This window comes from Scleropages formosus, chromosome 7 (genome assembly GCF_900964775.1).
Source record: "Scleropages formosus chromosome 7, fSclFor1.1, whole genome shotgun sequence".
In the NCBI taxonomy this organism is placed as follows: domain Eukaryota; kingdom Metazoa; phylum Chordata; class Actinopteri; order Osteoglossiformes; family Osteoglossidae; genus Scleropages; species Scleropages formosus.
This window is the reverse complement of record NC_041812.1, coordinates 170,294-189,604: the sequence shown is the minus strand read 5'-3', so window position 1 is coordinate 189,604 and position 19,311 is coordinate 170,294. Positions and strand designations below refer to the sequence as shown.

The 19,311-nt window shown below is 42.4% G+C and overlaps 1 protein-coding gene across 1 annotated transcript; it reads left to right on the top strand.

Moving 5' to 3' along the window:
• Positions 1 to 3,644: 3,644 nt before the first annotated feature.
• Positions 3,645 to 11,829, top strand: LOC108934021 (kelch-like protein 40b). Its single transcript, XM_018751489.2, has 6 exons — positions 3,645 to 4,858; positions 7,497 to 7,657; positions 8,375 to 8,482; positions 10,358 to 10,543; positions 10,768 to 10,917; positions 11,318 to 11,829. Exons 1-6 carry the CDS (start codon positions 3,743 to 3,745, stop codon positions 11,427 to 11,429), a joined length of 1,833 nt encoding a protein of 610 aa, XP_018607005.2. The 5' UTR covers positions 3,645 to 3,742; the 3' UTR covers positions 11,430 to 11,829.
• The last annotated feature ends 7,482 nt before the right edge of the window (positions 11,830 to 19,311 follow it).

Below are 19,311 nucleotides of genomic sequence, written 5' to 3'. Positions count from 1 at the left end.
AGTGACCCAGTCTAAGTAGTGTATCTAGCAGTGTAAGTTACCCTGGTGAATAAGGTGTTTGGGCTCAGAACACTACATAGAGTTCATTGGAAGTTGCTTTGGATGAAAGTGTCTGATAGGTGAATGCAATAATGGGTTTCTTTACTGGAGAAATCTAGGGTAAGAATGATGCTACAGGAGGGGTTGATACGGTGTTCTTACTATTTCACCTTTTATTTCCTTCCTGTGCCTTTTTTATTATTTTACTTAGAGATTGTGTTTGCTGTTCTATATGATTAAGCACCACCTTGTAGAAGGTCCTGGAAAGTAAATAAAAATGCACATTTTACTTGGAATTTTCCGCTAGTCAATATGTGGGAGTAGAGGACAACCTTGAACATGCCTGATTAACTGTGTGAAACCCAAGAAAAATATAAGTGAAGACGTAGCAAAACCCTGAAAGAGAAGCATGTTTCTTGTAAACATCCTCACCATTACCCATTGCTCTGATTCATCGCTTCAGATTATATTTTAACAGTCAATGCAACAGATGAGCATCTCGCTGTGCTCACTACACATGTTTACGACAACTGTTACACACTGTTTTCACCTTAGGGTCACATGCTTTGCTACGAAATCTGTTTGAATTCCATGAAACAAATATTATTTGATTATCTGCATTACTATCTCAGAAATAAAAATGATAAATCTTTAAACCACCTTCTTTAGTACAGTGCCTGCACACCCAATGAGGAAAAAATTGTTTTATTCTTCACACAAGCAGACAAACAAAAAAATCTGGCAGCTCCTTTTACTCAGAGATTCAGAAAGGTACTATAAAGATGAAGATTGTCAGTGCTGCAAATTGTGAAATATGACCATAGAATGTATAGAGGAGGTGTTCACACACTCCACCAGACTAATTCAGTGTTTAGGATATTTTGGGAATATCACTGAATACTTCCAGTGTAGATGTAGGGATTGTCACAGCGGAAATGTATGGATACATTCAAATTGCTGTACTGCTATTCTTCAGTCTCTGTGTTGGCTATCTGTCTGTCTGATTTCAGAACATAACCCACAATGCACTGCACCAATATTAAAACACAAATACACACCGAATCTTGCCTTTTAAACACTAAAATTGCTCTCAGTTCCCTGTGAGCAGCAAAGTGTTTTGGTACAGGGCTCCCAAATTGTGGAATGATTTACCAAATTATGTGAAAGGTACTTTTGTCTCAGGGGTGTGGCGGCGTGGTGGGTTTGGCCTGTGCCTGCTCTCTGGTGGCTCTGGGGTTCGAGTCCTGCTTGGGGTGCCTTGTGATGGACTGGCGTCCCGTCCTGGGTGTGTCCCCTCCCCTTCCAGCCTTGCGCCTGTGTTGTCGGGTTAGGCTCCGGTTCGCTGGGACAAGCGGTTTCAGACTGTGCGCACTTTGGTTTCAGTCTTTAAATCCAGACTGAACACTCGCTGCCTTAAATTTGCCTGTTTAAAGATCTATTCTGTATGTCCCTTCTTCATATCTCACTTGTTTTAGTGTCCTCTGCATCTTCAGTAGATATGTTCATTATTTCTCTTCTCTCCTACATCATTTTTCTGTGCCACAGTACTCTTCCAAATCTGTCACGTGACTTATTGCGGAAGCCCCTTGCAACGAATGGACACTGATGTCCTCTGGATCTCTTGCCTAATGACTGGGTTTTGGCTTCTGTCTTCACCGATGCTTAGTAGCTTTTTTGATTCCCAATTTTGAATTTATGGATAAAAAATTACATAACAGAAATTTACCCTCAGCATATCCGAAAAAACTGGAACGCTCACAAGTGAAGCGGAAGGACAGTAATATACTGTAGTTGGTGCATCTACATCAAGATCTCTCCCTCTGTTGATGTGTTAGGAGTTGGACCAGAGAGTTGGGCATAATGGGAAGTGTTTGAAAGACCCCAGGAGTGTCTCTCAGCCATATTGCGAGTTTTATTGAAAGATTGTAGAGACAGCAGAGCAACTAGCAAGAAAAGTTTAGCTGTTGGGTTTTATTGGACATGCCCATTTTGGTAACAGTGTGCACTTTCAGAAAGTTTTTCACAATAAATGTAACATGCTCATTGAATCGCTATTTAGTTTATTGCTCATCCTATGGACAACTTGTCAATTAAAAATAGAAGTGAGGCTTACACTAGAGTGGTAACTCCAGAAAACTGCTCTGAGTTTTCTAAGCAAGGTCAGCAAGCAGCACAGCAAAGTTAACAGGTGTAAAGCAATTTTCCACTATTTTCTGAGATGAGCATCACTTTGGAGAAAAGAGTCTGCTAAATAAACAAATGTGAATGTAAGTTTTAAGTTGTTTACATCATGGGTTGATTACTATGTAGGTGTTTTACAGAGTTGGGAGAATTAGTCTGGAGTTTTAGGATGGGCTGGGAATGCATTAATATGTCTCTCATTTAAAATAACAGGAAATATGCTTTTGGTATCCAGCATTTCGATATCTGCACTGTTTTCAGGAAAGGATTAATTTAGTAAATCGAGGGATGCCTGTAGTTATTTTTATTGAATAGTAGATTAACTAAAACTCACCAACATCACCAACATTTTTAAAACTGGCCAATATAATCAAAGTGTTCAATGGCAGATGAAACTAAAACATATAAAAGGAAAAAAATTCATGAAGGAAGACAAAATGCAAAAAAAAGGACAGCATCAGAAAAGTTAAAAATGTATTTAAACTGTTTATGTTGTCTTTCTCAAAGACTGGACATGAACGAAGGAATGTGCCTTTTGAAAATTTTTTAATAAAATCTAATACCTACAGGAGGGGATGTGGTGGTGCAGTGGGTTGGACCGGGTCCTGCTCTCTGGTGGGTCTAGGGTTCGAGTCCCGCTTGGGGTGCATTCCGGCAGACTGGCGTCCTGTCCTGGGTGTGTCCCCTCCCCCTCCGGCCTTACGCCCTGTGTTGTCGGGTAGGCTCCGGTTCCCTGTGACCCCGTGTGGGACAAGCGGTTCATAAAATCTGTGTGTGTGTGTGTGTGTGTGTGTGTCTAATACCTACAGGGCTCCACTAGCCTAGATGATCAATGATGTAATGAGTTACAGAGAAATTTTCACTTGCGACATAAAATCCATCAGCCCATACAACTTGACAGCTGTGCCTGTCCTCATTCCTATATTTTGTAGTGGAGCCAATACAGAAATTTGTTGGCAAAAATGAATTCATACTGGTAATAGCCTTGATTGCCACAATGGCGCATCAAATAACACCACTGCTGCATAGTACCTGGGATGTTCTCCTGGGGCCTTCATGAGTTTGCTCTGACCATTCAAAGCAAGCAATGGTAAATCACTTCTGTACCGTGACTTACTCAAAGGCCATGCACAGGACTATGGGAGCAAAGGCCTTAATGAGAAAGTTACATACTGACCTGATGACTCAGGTATGCTTCCTACGAAAACCTCAGCTGTTGATAGGGTTAGGCTAATGTTTCATGCAACGAGGTAAGTGTTGGAGGCCTGGTGTCAGCAGGCCATGGGAGGGTGTAGGATTTCACATGCATCGTTATAGATTCCTCAGCTTTGTACAGCTCAAGTCTATAAATAAATCTCCCTGTTGAAGGGTTGAAACAGCTGACTGAGCTGGGGCAAATTTCAGAGAGCGAACTTCTGCATGACGAAGGCTGTCTGTTCATTTTCTGCTGGATTTTGAATGAGTTGATCTGCTACAGAGCAGATACCAGTAACAGACTGTTCCGTGCACAACAAACGCAAAGATGGCTGCACAAATAGACCCTACGGAAGAGCCTCGTGTATATCAGCAAACCTTACTACAAGATGGACTTTATGACCTCTGGGAGAATGACAAGCTAGTGGACTGTGTTCTAAAAATTAAGGACAGGCAATTTCCATGTCACCGACTAGTGCTGGCAGCCTGCAGCTCTTTCTTCAGGGCTATATTCCTGTCTGATCTTGAGGAGAGCAAGAAAAAGGAGATCGTGCTGAATGATGTAGAACCAGATGTTATGGAGATGATCCTCAAGTACATCTATACTTCAAACATCAGTGTAACGGAACAGAATGTTAAGGACATCTTCATGGTGGCCAACATGTTCCAAATTCCCTCCATATTCACTGTCTGTGTCTCCTTTCTTCAGAAGAGACTCAGCCTAAGTAACTGCCTTGCCATCTTTCGACTAGGTCTGATGCTAGACTGTCCAAGGCTGGCCATCTCGGCTCGTGACTTTGTTTGTGACCACTTCCAGCTGATTGTGCAAGACCAAGACTTTCTGGAGCTGGGACCCAGTGAGCTTGCCGCCATCATCTCTTCAGACTCCCTCAATGTGGAGAATGAGGAGTTAGTTTTTGAATCTCTTCTCAAGTGGGTGGATCACAGCAAGGAAGCCAGGCTCAAGGAACTCTCAGACCTACTAGATTGTGTCCGTTTCCGCTTAATCCCCATCAGCTACTTTCGTGATAAGGTGGAGAAAAATGAGATGATCAAGTCCAATGCAGAGATTGTTAAAAAGCTGCAACTAGTGAAGGATGCATATAATGGAAAGATTCCTGAAGTAAAGAAAAGTGCTATGAAAAAGACAGGAAAAGAAAAAGAGGCTCAAGAGGATGATGAACAAGAGAACTTGCTCACAGGAATCCTAAATGATAGCATGCGATTTGGAATGTTCCTCAGAGACCTGTTGTTCATGATTAGCTGCACGGGGGCAGTAGCCTATGACCCTGCAGAAAATGACTGCTACATAGCGTCACTGTCTACCCAAATTCCTAAAAACCACTGCAGCCTGGTAACTAAGGAAAACCAGATCTTTGTGGCTGGAGGACTTTTTTACAATGAGCAAAGCCAAGAGGAACCACTCAGTTCTTATTTCTTACAGGTATGATATCAATTGATCATCTACAATTAATTAATATGAGATGATTTTTAATTATATTCTTAAGACACTGTCTCTTCATATTGACAGCATGTTAGTTACGAATTTTAAAAGATACAAATACTTTTTCAATTTATTTATGTATTTTTAATTGTATTTTCTCCAGTTATATTTTATAGAATTCCTGTTGTGGAATTAAAACAACCTGTATTTCTGTGGCCAGCGATTCATTGTCAGTTAAATCTTTATTATTATTATTATTATTATTATTATTATTATTCCTATTATTTTTATTTTTATTTTTTATAGAGCGCTCTTCTCACGCAGTGACACAGAACGCTTTAACACAGGCATACAGCAAGAAAAACTGATACAAACAAAGAAGACAAAATTAAGTTTCAAAATTAACTTACTCATTTTGCTCACTTCTGTGTTTACAGCTCATGTCTGGGGTTTGTGAGTGTGAACAGCACCAAGCTCAGAATCTTTGTCAAGTTCATGAGATGAACTGATAAGTCTTGCATAAGAGTTTGCAGAGAGAAGATTTGTGTTTATTTTTGTATTTTTGTTATCAGTAATTTTATCTTAGTTTTACTTTTAATGTAGCTCAGTGTTAGGGGGTGCGGTGGCGCAGTGGGTTGGCCCACAGTCCTGCTCTTCGGTGGGTCTGGGGTTCGAGTCCTGCTTGGGGTGCCTTGCAATGGACTGGCGTCCTGTCCTGGGTGTGTCCCCTCCAGCCTTGCGCCCTGAGTTGCTGGGTTAGGCTCTGGTTCCCCGTGACCCCCTATGGGACAAGCGGTTCTGAAAATGTGTGTGTGTAGCTCAGTGTTAACTATAGTAAACTACAAAGTTTTTAAAAAGCTTTTTTTTTTTTAGTATTTTTACAGAAGATATCCAGTAAAAAATCAGGGATGTCTGTATCATTAGTCTTTAAGGAGTTATTAGTATCTGACTGGTTGTATGTTTGAACAGATCCTTGATGTTCTTTGCACTGCAGTTTAGAATCCACTGAAGAGCTCACACCTGCTTTTCCCTAAGGCTGTTGAACCCCAAAAACTGGGGGGATGTAAAGCAGGTGAAACTGAAGAGCAGTTAAATGCTTTGCAGAGTTAATGTTAGTGCATCCTCAAAAGTGCGAGAAGTTGAGTGGACGATAGCGAAAGCAGGACGAGGAGGACACCCGGTAGTGTAACGCTTAGAGCTGCTGCCTTTGGACCCACAGGTTACACTTTGATCCCCACCTCTGGCTGCATTACCCTTGAGCAAGGTACTTAGCCCAAATTGCTCCAGTAAAATTACCCAGCTGTATAAATGGATACTGTAAGTGATTGTGGGTAGACTAACAATGTAAGTTGCTGTGGAGAAAAGTGTCAGCTAAATGAATCAATGTAAGTGATTAGGAATATGACATATTGTAGGCTAGGAGACTGTTGAGCATCTGGTAAACATTGTTTGAAAGGGGAACAGATTAAAATGTATGTGGTAAATTGCTTTATGATGCAAACTGGATGTTTTCACTTAATAAAATCAATCTGAAGGGCAATAGGCTCTGATGGCGTTTTACTGAGTTGGACAAGTAGGTCATGTTGGAAGAGGAGAAAAGGAAAACAAAAACTCTCAGTGGAGACAAAGAGATGAAAACAACTTCTGGGGGTTGGAAGGGTCAGAAGTCACCTATCCCTCTTGAACATTCTACAGACAGTGGAAGTAATGATTTGTCTTAAAAGAATGTGTTGAAACATCACTGGCAGCATGGATCCTTCAGTCCTTGTATGTTGAAATGTAAGAGTTTGTAGAATAACGAGCTGCACTTTGAGTTGACTACACAAATTATAGAAGGTAACTCAACTCTGGCAAAGGGGTGGCTCATTCACAGGATGCACGAGCACGAGTGAACAGAGCCACCCCATGAGGGGAAAGGAAAGTGGATCTGGCCCAGAACAGCATCGGGGGTAGGTCCAGCACCAAGAAGCATCACCTGCAGGGCTGGGCTGCCTGTGAATCCCCACCAAGTGAGAACTTGAGGGAATTAATTAATGAATCGATTAATGGAAGTGTTACAGAGTATAACTATTTTTTATTTATTATAGTTCTGCGTTAATTTTTTTAACCTGTGTACATATGTAGGGACAGCTGCATTATAAAGCTTTTATTGATTGTGACATAGTGGTAAAAAGATTTTGGAATTACAAGTAATGAAATTATGAGCAGACCTCCAGTGTACTCAAGAGCCAAAGAGCCAGTGTATGTATGTTTTGTTATCTAATATCTGAAGAATAAAACTATTTAAAAGATGATGGAATTTGGGGGTGTGGTGGCACAGTGGGTTGGACCGGGTCCTACTCGCTGGTGGGTCTGGGGTTCGAATCCTGCTTAGGGTGCCTTGCGATGGACTGGCGTCTCCTCCTGGGTGTGTCCCCTCCCGGGTGTGTCCCCTCCCCCTCCAGCCTTACGCCCTGTGTTGCCGGGTTAGGCTCCAGTTCCCCGCAACCCCGTGTGGGACAAGCGGTTCAGAAAGTGTGTGTGTGTGTGATGATGGAATTCTGCATTTAATAGAAAATTGCTTAATGGTAATATCCCCTGCCCACTTCAGTTTGACCCTCCCTTTTTTGCTTTTGACACTTAAATGGTCCTATTTCAGTTTGATCCCATAGGTTTGGACTGGCTAGGGATGCCCCCCATCCCCTCTGCCAGGTGCTTGTTCACTCTGGGTGAAGCTGAGAACTCCATTTTTGTCATCGGAGGCAAGGAGCTGAACGAGGGCGAATGCGTTCTGAACTCGGTTATGGTCTACGACAGACAGTGAGTTCTCCCTGCATGGGCCAGACGTGCTGTGCATATTTCATATATACAAAGTAATCTACTGTATATCTAAAACTTTCACTATACTGTATTTAAAACTTTGGCTCATAGCAACCCTTGTGTGTGAAATTGTGAGGTACTTTCATGATTTGAAATGTAAGAAACTATGTATTAACATGAGAGGCACCTGAAAAATACTGAAGACACTAGAACACTGCAAAGTTTCTTTAGCTTCTAAAACCTAGAGATTTTTTTAAGCCGCCAAGAAGATACTTCGCTGAGTTGAATGGCAAATTATTGTAGCATCATGTATCATCGTAGGAATAACCGTGTGTCGGATTATTGTTTTGTGGCACTTGTGATGACGTACACTAAGGATCTCCAGAGTGATCCTGGATCCTTTACTAGAGAATGTTCCAGCTTTTCAAAACCCCAGAACAACATCATTTGAGGATTAGTGATGCCTGTTCAGGTTTCTTACAGAGGACGGTGGTGACGTTCTCTGCCCCCACTTTATTTTCAAGTGTTTACATTGCAGTCCAGTACTCTGAGCTCACAGAGCCCTTCACAGCTACCTGTGACTAAAAGGTCTCTCCAGACACGAGGTTATTTATGGCTTAACATTTGTTTGATTGGGCTGCACCACCTTTCCACCCCTGGAAACTTCTGAATTAGACAAAGCTGATCTTTGTGAATCATTTCAATTCTCCGACTTAGGTCTTTTAAATGGGGAGAGTCAGACCCTCTTCCTTACTCAGTCTACGGCCACGGGACAGTTTCTCACGACGGAATGCTATATGTCATAGGAGGAAAGAGTGATGACAAGTAAGCCTTTTGTTTTTTCTGCTTTTATCTCTGAAACATGTTGCGTTTCCGCCAGTGTTTCCACTTTACACACTCACTTTCCATGAATGAAAAAGAGAGCCTTCAAAGCTTGCAAGTTTCATTCCTTCAAGACTAGTACACTGGTACCTCCTCTTATGAAGGGGGTATGGATTTACAAAGATGCAAACATTTCAAACATTGAAACGTTTTGAATTACATTTGCAGCCTTAGAGCTGTGCAGGACCAATTTCATTTGGCACATTCTTTTTATTTATTATTGGTACATCCAACACAGAAAATACCCAGTGAGTAAATTGAATTATTAAACTGTTTTGATTGTAAACTGAAAGTGATCAGATGCTGACAAACATGTTTGCGGGATGAATGGCTCCCATTCTCGCGGCCAGTTTTGTTGCCCACGGTCGAAAATAAGACACGTAGTCGACATTTAAGGTTTAACACATTTACGGTTAAACACTTTTTAAAGGCTTCTTCAGTTTCACTCCTATGTGCCAGAGAAGGACGGCTTGGTTTTGCATGCATAAAGCAGAACCCAGCACACTAAATAGAAGGTTGTGGGGACGGCTTTCAGCTTTTTTTTTTTCAAATAAATATTAGTTCATGTTAATAAAAAATAAAACGAAGAAATAAAAGTCCTCCCATGCGCTAGTGCCCCATGCTCAGTGTTCTTTGCACCACACGCAATGTTTCCAGTATAGAGGATCTCTGAAATCCTTTACTGTGTTAGCAGTTTATAAAAATAGAGTAGATAAATGTGTTACAGCAAATTTTTTATTCATTATACTTTTAGCTGATTTTTTAGTTTTTTTTTTAGGTTTTTTACAGAACCTAACCTGTATTATTGGCATTTTTTGGATTGTGACATATTGGCTGGAGTTACAAACAATCTGAGTTATGATCTGAGCTAAGACTTCTGGTTTTATTTGTGTTTGTATGTTGATGTGCAAATGTTATTGTGTCCTCTTTAAATACTGTTGAACTGCATGCCAAGAAGAGGCAAGGAAAAAATTATATATACAGAGAAAGAACAGACAAAATCTACAGACCACTGTAGAAGGAAAATAAAAACAGCAAGAAAATTTCTGAATCTTTCAGACTTAGTTTTGGACATTTACCCATGATTCCATGTCTGAAAATTTGCTCAAAAACAAACACACACACACACACACACACACACACACACACACACACACACTTTCTGACCCATACAGGGGTCACAGGGAACTGGAGCCTAACCCAGCAACACAGGGCGTAAGGCTGGATGGGGAGGGGACACACCCAGGATGGGACACCAGTCCATCACAAGGAACCCCAAGCAGAACTCAAACCCCAGACCCACCGGAGAGCAGAACCTGGTCCAACCCACTGTGCCAACACACCCCCTGCTCAAAAACATTTTTACCTTATTTGGAGGATACAATCATTGGAATACTTCAATGACTAATTTTGGACATCATTGATCCCCATAGGTTCTAAATCCTTGAATTTTTTATAATGTTAAGCAATTATTTTATAACACTGAAAGCTGAAAATATTTTATTCCAGTAATTAATCCAGAAATGCATTAATATTTATTTAATTAATTTTTAAGAAATTAAAATGAGGGGGGTGTGGTGGCGCAGTGGGTTTCACCAGGTCTTGCTATGTGGTGGGTCTGGGGTTCGAGTCCTGCTTGGGGTGCCCTATGTAGGCAGGTTAGTTTGCTATGACCCCACTTGGGACAAGTGGTTTCTGACAACGTGTGTGTAAATTAAAATTATATTTATTTAATAACCAGAAATATTTTATTTCCATATGTACTGTGTTGTTTTTATAATTTTAATATTTTAATATCTTATTTCACCTTCTTTGTAGAAAATGTCTACGAAAAGTATGGGCATACAAAGCAAAGACGTGTGAGTGGAAAGAGCTATCCCCACTGAAAAGGGCCCGCTGTCTCTTTGGTGTGGTTCTCTACAACAATAGGATCTATGTGGCAGCAGGTGTCACTGACACGGGTCTCACAAACAGCATTGAAGTTTATGACATTTCCAGCAACATGTGAGTGAGCGGGTAAAAATTGCCCAGTATACTGTGCTACTGCACAACAGTTCCGTCACACTTTAAACTGTACTCAAATTTTTTGACAGCTTCTTCATGTCCGCATGCACTTGTACTTGACATTTATACTTTTCAAGTTTATACCTACTTTCCTAAATATGTTTGAAAGCTGAATACAGCAGAGAAAAGGCCTGGCTCATAATTTCCACTTTTGCTCATTCCAGGTGGTCTGACTTTGTGGAGTTTCCTCAGGAGCGCAGCTCTCTCAGCCTGATCACTGTGGGTGGTTCCTTGTACGCCGTGGGAGGTTTTGCCATGAAACCTGACAAATCCACTGATGAGCTCATCCCCACTGAAGTGACAGACATCTGGAAGTAAGCTGCGTTACTTGAACAAATACCCAAGAACAATTCCACTCGTAATGCGCTTGAGCTCTGTTACCGAAGCCCAGTTAACTAAAGAGCTCCTAAGACACGTGAAGAAACCCCCAGGCCACCTTGTGCCATCTGCTGCTGCAGGTCTAGAGCAAAGTATCTTGCAGTTCCCCAAGAGGTGACACTCACATAGACATGAGCAACACCTCATATGAACGCGTCCCACAAACACGCACAGCTATGTAGGCTGTGCATCGATGCAATTATTTAGTGTTTAGGGCATCCGGTTGCTCGCTGTGTGCAGTAAAAGTTCTCCATCTCCTGTTCCTCAACTCAGTGCTTCAGGGCAAAAAAGACAGAAAAACAAACTTTTTACTAACCTGCAATACGACTTCTACAGGTTTGATGACAGTGAGAGGAAGTGGAGCGGCATCCTGAGAGACATCCCTTACGCTTCCGGAGCCACTGTGCTGGGTGTGCGCCTCAACACCTTGCGCCTCACCAAAATTTAATGCCCCGCTGCGTGTTTGCAGAGATGCACGATCGCAATATCACACAAAGGAGAATTTCGCAATATCGAGAGTGTATAATCCGCACGCCAGGAGCCCCGACCTCACATGTGAAAAAAGTGACACAGCAAACTACAGATAATGCAAATTCATCTGAAAACTCCTCAGAAGACTTTGATGCTGTCATATTTGTATTATCATGTCATCTGTGGCACGTTTGAAAGGATTTCTTGATTTTTTCAGATTAGTAATTGCCACGGGTGAATATGCAGCCCTGTATATTCCCCAACTGTTCTGACCTAGACCATCCAAATGCCCATATATTATGAGTAATTTTTTGCCTATTCACATGAATTCATATTAAGTGTTTTTTATTTAAAGGGGGAGTGTGGTGGCACAGCGGGTTTGGATTGGTCCTGCTTTCTGGTGGGTCTGGGCTTCAAGTCCCGCTTGGGGTGCCTCGCTATGGACTGGCATCCCATCCTGGGTGTGTCCTCTCCCCCTCCAGCCTTGCACCCTGTGTTGTCAGGTTAGCCTCCTGTTTGCCCCAACCCTGCTTGGGACAAACTGTTGTAGACATTGTGTGTGTGTGTGTGTGTGTGTGTTTTATTTATGTTTTTTAGGTGCAACGATATGTAGTTTAATCTGTAACTGTTAATGTATTTATTATAGCCTTTGGAACACATGGACTATAACAGACAGTGTTGGTGGTCATGTGAACGTTCACACACAAAAGGATGAACTAAACCAGTGCACAAGGTGAACTGAAACTCCATGAATAAGAAGGGATGAGCGAAACGTAAGAAATCCTCAGTTACCTTGCATTTCATGCTGATCTGACCCTTCTGACCCAATAATTTATTGGATAAACTTTAATAATTGTTTCACTGATGTAATAATTAATAGCAGGATTCTGTTAATATACTTAATGAATATAATAATTATAGTAACAGACTGAATAGCAGCAAGAGCCACAGGAGGCAACAAACAAATGTTGTCATTGTACTCGATAGTAAAAAACATGTACATGTAACCCAACCAAATTCCTGTATTTTCCTCAAAAGGAGTGCTTTATAGTTTGATGATTTTTTTCTTATGTTTTATATTTTAAGCATGTATGTTACTTTTTGCATGTGGGACTCAATTTCTTTACTTAATGAGCGGGAATCTTGTCTGCTGTTTCTTATACCGGTGCAGTATTTGCTCCAAAAACAGCGTTTGTAATTTTATGAGACAATTTTTTAAAAAAAATAATGTGCTAATGTTTCCCTCACCTGATCTTCTCTTAATATTAAGAAATAAATAAGCTACATCTAGTTCATTTACAGAATGTACTTTAATAATATAATATGCCTTCATAGGGAAATAAGATGTATGTCGCTTTGGAGAAAAGCATCTGCTAAATGAATAAACGCAAAAGTAAATGTAAATGTAATGTAAATGTAAGACTGGTTCTGGCATCTTGATACATCTATTGGCTTAGGATTGTGACACTTTTAATAAAGGTAATATCAAAATATAGTATTGACAGTTTTATTTTCATTATTCATGGCCTTGGATATTTGAAAAAGAAACAAAAATTAGAAAGATGTGAATGAAAACACATATGTTACAGGCCTGTTGAGAGACCACATAAAAGTTGCTCTAAAAATGAGATTAAAAGATATAACAGGGGCATTGGTTTGACACTCAAGATTTCCTTCTCAAACTTGATGAAATTGTCAAATCCACACTCTTTGGTCAATAGTTTTCAACATGTAGTGCTTTTCCCTAAATACAGAAAATTATTTTTTCTCCAGACACATCCAAGTACACAAAAGCATTTAAAAATATAAAGATGCAATTTTGGGCGACCCTGTTCACAGTTTACCAATCCAGTTCCATGGTGCACAGCACTTTCTTTAATAAAACCCACCTTTTCCAGATCCACTTCGCCCAAGATCTCTCCAGCTTATCTGTGGTGTAACTGTTCACGCATCGTAACTCCAGAAGCATCCCCAGATACAACCTTTATTCAGCCATTACTCTGGTATCGTACTGCTGAGATGTACGTTGCTTTGGACAAAAGCATCTGCTAAATGAATAAATGTAAATGTAAATACATTCATACACGTTTCAGGTAAATGCTTTTAGTGTGTGTCCGTGTGGGAAAATCATTATACCCAGCATTCCAATTATATTTCATATGCATTCAATTAAATTTTTTTTTATCAAAGGCTGTTCTCATCACACAAGGGGCACGGTGGCGCGGTGGGTTGGACTGGGTCCTGCTCTCCAGTTGGTCTGGGGTTCGAGTCCCGCTTGGGGTGCCTTGTGACGGACTGGTGTTGCGTCCTGGGTGTGTCCCCTCCCCCTCCGGCCTTACGCCCTGTGTTGCCGGGTTAGGCTCCGGTTCCCCGCGACCCCGTATGGGACAAGTGGTTCAGAAAGTGTGTGTGTGTGTGTATGTGTGTGTTCTCATCACAGTCGCACAGAGTACTGAAAAACGTTGTAATGTTGAACAATGTTACTGAAAATAATGCAAAATTACAAATATAACATAAAGTTAACAACAGAGTAGGCCAACTGTCAACAGTAAAGAGGAAACAAGAAAAAAACTCTCAACAAAAAGCAGGAAAATAAACCTCTAGGCTCTAAAAATGAACTGCTGTCCACCAATTCTGGGCTGCAGTTTTATCACTACTGTGCTGAGAGAGAGGGACCATGTGGATATGTCTAATAAATGCAACTATCCAGACTAAACTATAGTCGATGGAGGATATAATTCGCTTTCCAAGCTGCAGGTTGCCAGTGTCATCAGTGGGCTGGCAATGAAGTACCCAGAGCATCCTGGGGCACCTCTGACAGAAGGGCCACCACAAGGTGCTGGTAAAAGAAAGGAAAGACAAAGGGGTAGCAGCAAATAACATATCTGAACACAGGGTAATTACTCTGTTAACCAACAAACAAGACTGCACAATGAGTACACCAAGGCTAACTGCAACAAAAATGGAAAGGAAAGAAAAGTGTAAACATGGGGTCACGCCTTTGACCTCACCCCAGTTGAATGCACCTGCCAGAAATCAGCAGGTCGAGTACAAGAGAAGCCATACCACCGCTGACGGAATCTCAGTCGAGACAACCGTAAAGTCTGCGTTCACAACCTACCCCTTCGCCTAGCTTATCCCTTGCCCCGTGCTCCTGCTTCATCTTCCCTCTCCTGATTCCTCGTCCCCAAGTCCAGCCGCACTCGTCTACGACCTTCGCCTCGATCTTCGACTTCGACATCGAATCATCCCTCAGTACAACGTTCGCTCCTCGTTTCTTCCACCCACGCCTGCCCCAGAGCATGATTCTTGCCTTGTCCTTTGGACAACGGTAAAAGATCCTGCACCTGGGTCCTGCCTCCTGTCTCCTGTCCTTTTGTGTGTGACACCTGGATTTAAAGGCTAAAATGGAAAGAGAACACCTGATACTATATAAGACAAAGTACGAGAACAAGCACCCAGATGGGCTGTTCATTATCTCTGGGGAATTTAACCAAGCCGATTTCAGGACTGTGTACCCAAAGTACCATCAACACATCTCGTGCCCCACCAGAGGCTCAAACACCCTCGACGACTGCTACACTTCACAGAAAGGCACGTACCGCTCCCTGCTGCGTCCACACCTCGGGCAGTCAGATCACACCTTGATCCTGCTGCTCCCGGTCTACAAGCAGAAACTGAAGCGAGAGGAATCTGTGACACGTACCGTGCAGTACTGGACACCAGAAGCGGAGGAAAGGCTCCAGGGCTGCTTCGACTCCGTGGACTGGGACGTGTTCAGAAACTCATCCTCCAATCTGGACGAGTATGCCACAGCGGTCACAGACTTCATCAGGTACTGTGTAAATGTCTGCATACCACATAAAACAGTCCACTCATTCCCCAACCAAAAACCGTGGATAACTGCTGAAATCTGAAATAAGATCCGCCTGCGAACTTGCGCGTTTCAGTCCGGAGACACGGACACGTACAAGAAGAGCAAGTATGAGCTTCGCAAAGCCATCGCCAGTGCGAAATGGGAATACAGCAGGAAGGCGGAATCAGAGTTTAACTGCACTCAAGATGCATGTAGGTTGTGGCAGGGAATCCAAGCATTAACAGATTATAAACCACAGACGCAGACACTGACAGGTGCCGTTCCATCGCTCCCTGACGAACTGAACGGGTTTTATGGCCGCTTAGAGCTTGATCACGGAGACCCCACGGTGCGACTCCCCACAGCGTTGCATGATAATGCCAGTCTCACCGTGTCTGTAGCACAGATGAGAAAACTTTTAGCCGTGTCAACATCTGCAAAGCTGCTGGTCCGGACGAAATTTCAGGGCGAGTTTTAAAAACATGCAGTGAGCAACTAGCTACTGTCTTCACGGACATATTTAACACCTCCTTAAAAAGCTCAACTGTACCCACCTGTTTCAAAAACGCCATCATCCCCGTTCCCAAGAAGAACAAAGTGAGCTGCCTTAATGACTATCGCCCAGTGGCACTAACCCCCACTGCAATGAAATGCTTTGAGAGGCTGGTGCTGGGACACATTAAGGACACCATCCCAGACACTCTGGACCCACTGCAGTTTGCCTACCGCCACAACAGATCCACTGAAGACGCAATATCACACACACTTCACACCATTCTGTCTCACCTGGATAATAAAAACTGCTACGAAAGGCTATTATTTGTGGACTATAGCTCAGCATTCAACACTGTCATCCCAGCCAAGCTGATCCACAAAGGCTGGGACTGAGTGTCACATTGTGCAACTGGATCCTGCATTTCCTCACCAACAGATCCCAATGTGTGCGGATTGGCAGTAATACCTCCTCCCCACTGACCCTCAATACTGGCACTCCACAGGGAAGCTTCCTGAGCCCGGTGCTATATTCCTTGTTCACACATGACTGTGTGGCCAGGCACAGCTCCAATACCATCATAAAGTTTGCTGACGATTACCACCATTGTGGGTCTGATCACCAACAACAATGAGATGGCCTACAGAAAGGAGGTGAGGCTCCTGTCAGAATGGTGCCAGGACAACAACCTGTCTCTCAACGTCAGTAAAACTAAGGAGCTGGTGATTGACTTCAGGAAACAGGATACGGCTCATGTACCCATCTACATAGGAGGGGATGTTGTAGAGAAGGTCCACAGCTTCAGATTTATAGGGGTCACCCTCACCGCGAAACTCACGTGGACTGAGCACACAGCATCAACCATCAAAAAGGCCCATCAACACCTCCACTTCCTCAGACGTCTGAAGAAAGCCAGGATGTCCATTACAGTCCTCACCACTTTCTACAGGTTTGCTGTGGAGTCCGTCCTCACAGGGTGTATTACATCCTGGGGTGGCAGCTGCTCCATACAGGACAGGAAAGCCCTACAGAGGGTGGTCAAAACAGCTCAGGGAAGCAGCTACCAGCAGTCCAGGACACCTACACCACACACTGTCTTAGAAAAATGATGCGCATCATGAAAGATCATAGTCACCCCGCATGGGCACTTCTCTCTTCTTTGCCATCTGCAAAGCGGCTCAGGTCTATTCGAACCCGCACTGCTAGGTACAGGAACAGCTTTCACCCCACTGCTGTAAGAGTATACAACACTCACCAATGTGCCACCTTTAGTAACTAGAGTTGGACTGCTCCACCCAAGCACATTGGTAATTACACTGTCACTTTAAGCATTCTCATTCTCATTCTCTCGTTCTGAGTTCTCTGGCTGTCAGCTGGTATTATTGTTATTACTGTTACCGTTATTTATTGCTATTGCTCTTGCACTACTCACTGTCATTGTCATTGTTTTGTTTGTGCAGTATTTCTATTGTCTCTGTCTTTGTCCATAGTCTGTGGAGAAGCATTCAGGAAGAATTTCATGATACTTGTACATGGTACTTGTACCTATGACAATAAACTTGAACTTGAACTTGGACATCATATACACAGTTTCCACATCTTTTTTTTCTCCCTTCACTTTCAGTTGGGAGTTTTTGCGTTACTTTCCTCCGTGGCCAGTAGACATACTGTATTTATAGCTTCAATAGCTGCATGGATAATCTGTTACTCTTGTATACTATAGTCAACTGTCTTTTTGTTTGTTTTGTTGCTTTGTCTTACAGCTTTGTTCAGCACTCTGTGTCACTGTGTGAGAAGACACACACACACACACACACACACACACACACACACACACACACACACACACACACGCACGCACACTGGCTGAAGCCGCTTGTCCCAAGCAGGGTCGCGGCGAGTAGGAGCCTAACCTGGCAACACGGAGCACAAGACTGGAAAGGGAGAGGACACACCCAGGACAGGACGCCAGTCCGTCACAAGGCAGCCCAAGCAGGACTTGACCCCCAGCCCCACCAGAAAGCAAGACCTGGTCAAACCTGCTACAGCACCGCTTCCCCCCGTATGAGAAGAGCTCTATAAAAATACATTGAATTGAACTGAATAGATGCAAAGTCAGCTTTTTTATATGGTTACGTAAAATAAGATTGCATATTGCAGAAATATGTAAAATTTACCTGTACATGTATTAATTTATCAGTCACTTTTCTCCAAAGTGACAAACATCTCATAGAAAATACAATGCGTTCATTACATGAGCAGGAAGAGACACTTAGATGCAAATGTGTGATTCTTAAGTACAGTTAGTTACTTTCCATCATATGAACCAATGGTCATCACACAAGTAGCTGCATAAAGGTTTATCCAAAAACAATTCCTCATCACAAATTTTTATTTTTTTAAAAAACAAACATTTACATCACACAAGTAGCTGCGTGAAAATTTATCCGTTAGTCAACACTTATGATCTCAAAGTTATAGAGCGTATGAGGAGATAGAGCACTTACAAATTACATGAATTTAAGAGGTCATGAGAAAAGTAAATCCAGGAGAGCTGAATTTTAAGACCCTTCTTCAATGTACAGAGAGATTCAGCAGTTCTGAAGGAGAGGGGGAGTGGCTTTGATGTGCTGAGAGAAAGACAGACTTGAGTCAATCATCAATCCAAGACTCTTAGCTGAGGAGACTGACAAAATAAGTGAGCTGTCTAATTTGATCGAGAGACTGTGACAGGAGGACAGGCCAGCTGGGAGGTGCAGAATTTCCGTTGGGGAGAGGTTGAGCTGGAGGTGGTGATCAGACATCCATGCAGAGATGTTTGACAGGCAGGCAGCAATGTGCACGGAAATGTTTGCAACTCCAGGTGGAAAGGAAAGGAAGAGCTGGGTATCATCAGCATAGCAGTGACATTTGAATCCATGGGAGGCGAAGACCGGGCCAATGGAGGAGGTGTAGACTGCTGAATGGGCATCATGGTGGTACAGTGAGTAGCCCTGCTGTCTCACAGTGCCTGGGAGATGTGAAAGGACATAGGATTGATCCCCACTCAGTCTGTATGGAGTTTGCATGTTCTCCCCATGTCTGTGTGGGTTTCCTCCCACAGTCAAAAGACATGCTGTTCAGATTCACCTGTAGTGTGTGAGTGACAGAGAGTGTGTGTGTTCCTCTGATGTATGGATGAGTGAGCCATTGTAAGCAGCGTATAAGTGAATAAGGTACGTAGTCATAACACTACATAGAGTTCATCGGAAGTTGCTTTGGAGAAAAGTGTCTGATAAATAAATAAATGTAACTTCTAGAGACGTGCTAAAATGTTGCCTGCAGCGAAGTCTGCTATTTTGATAGTAAAAGTATAATTTCAATAGAATTTTTTTTTTTTTGAAAAATAGTTTTTTTGTGGGAGAAATCTGAAACAGTGAAGTGTTGCGTTCTTTTGGTGTATCCTGATCTGTGTTGGAGAAATTACCTGTCTTATTCACTCACTTTGTTCTGAAATTCAGCTTGTTTTAA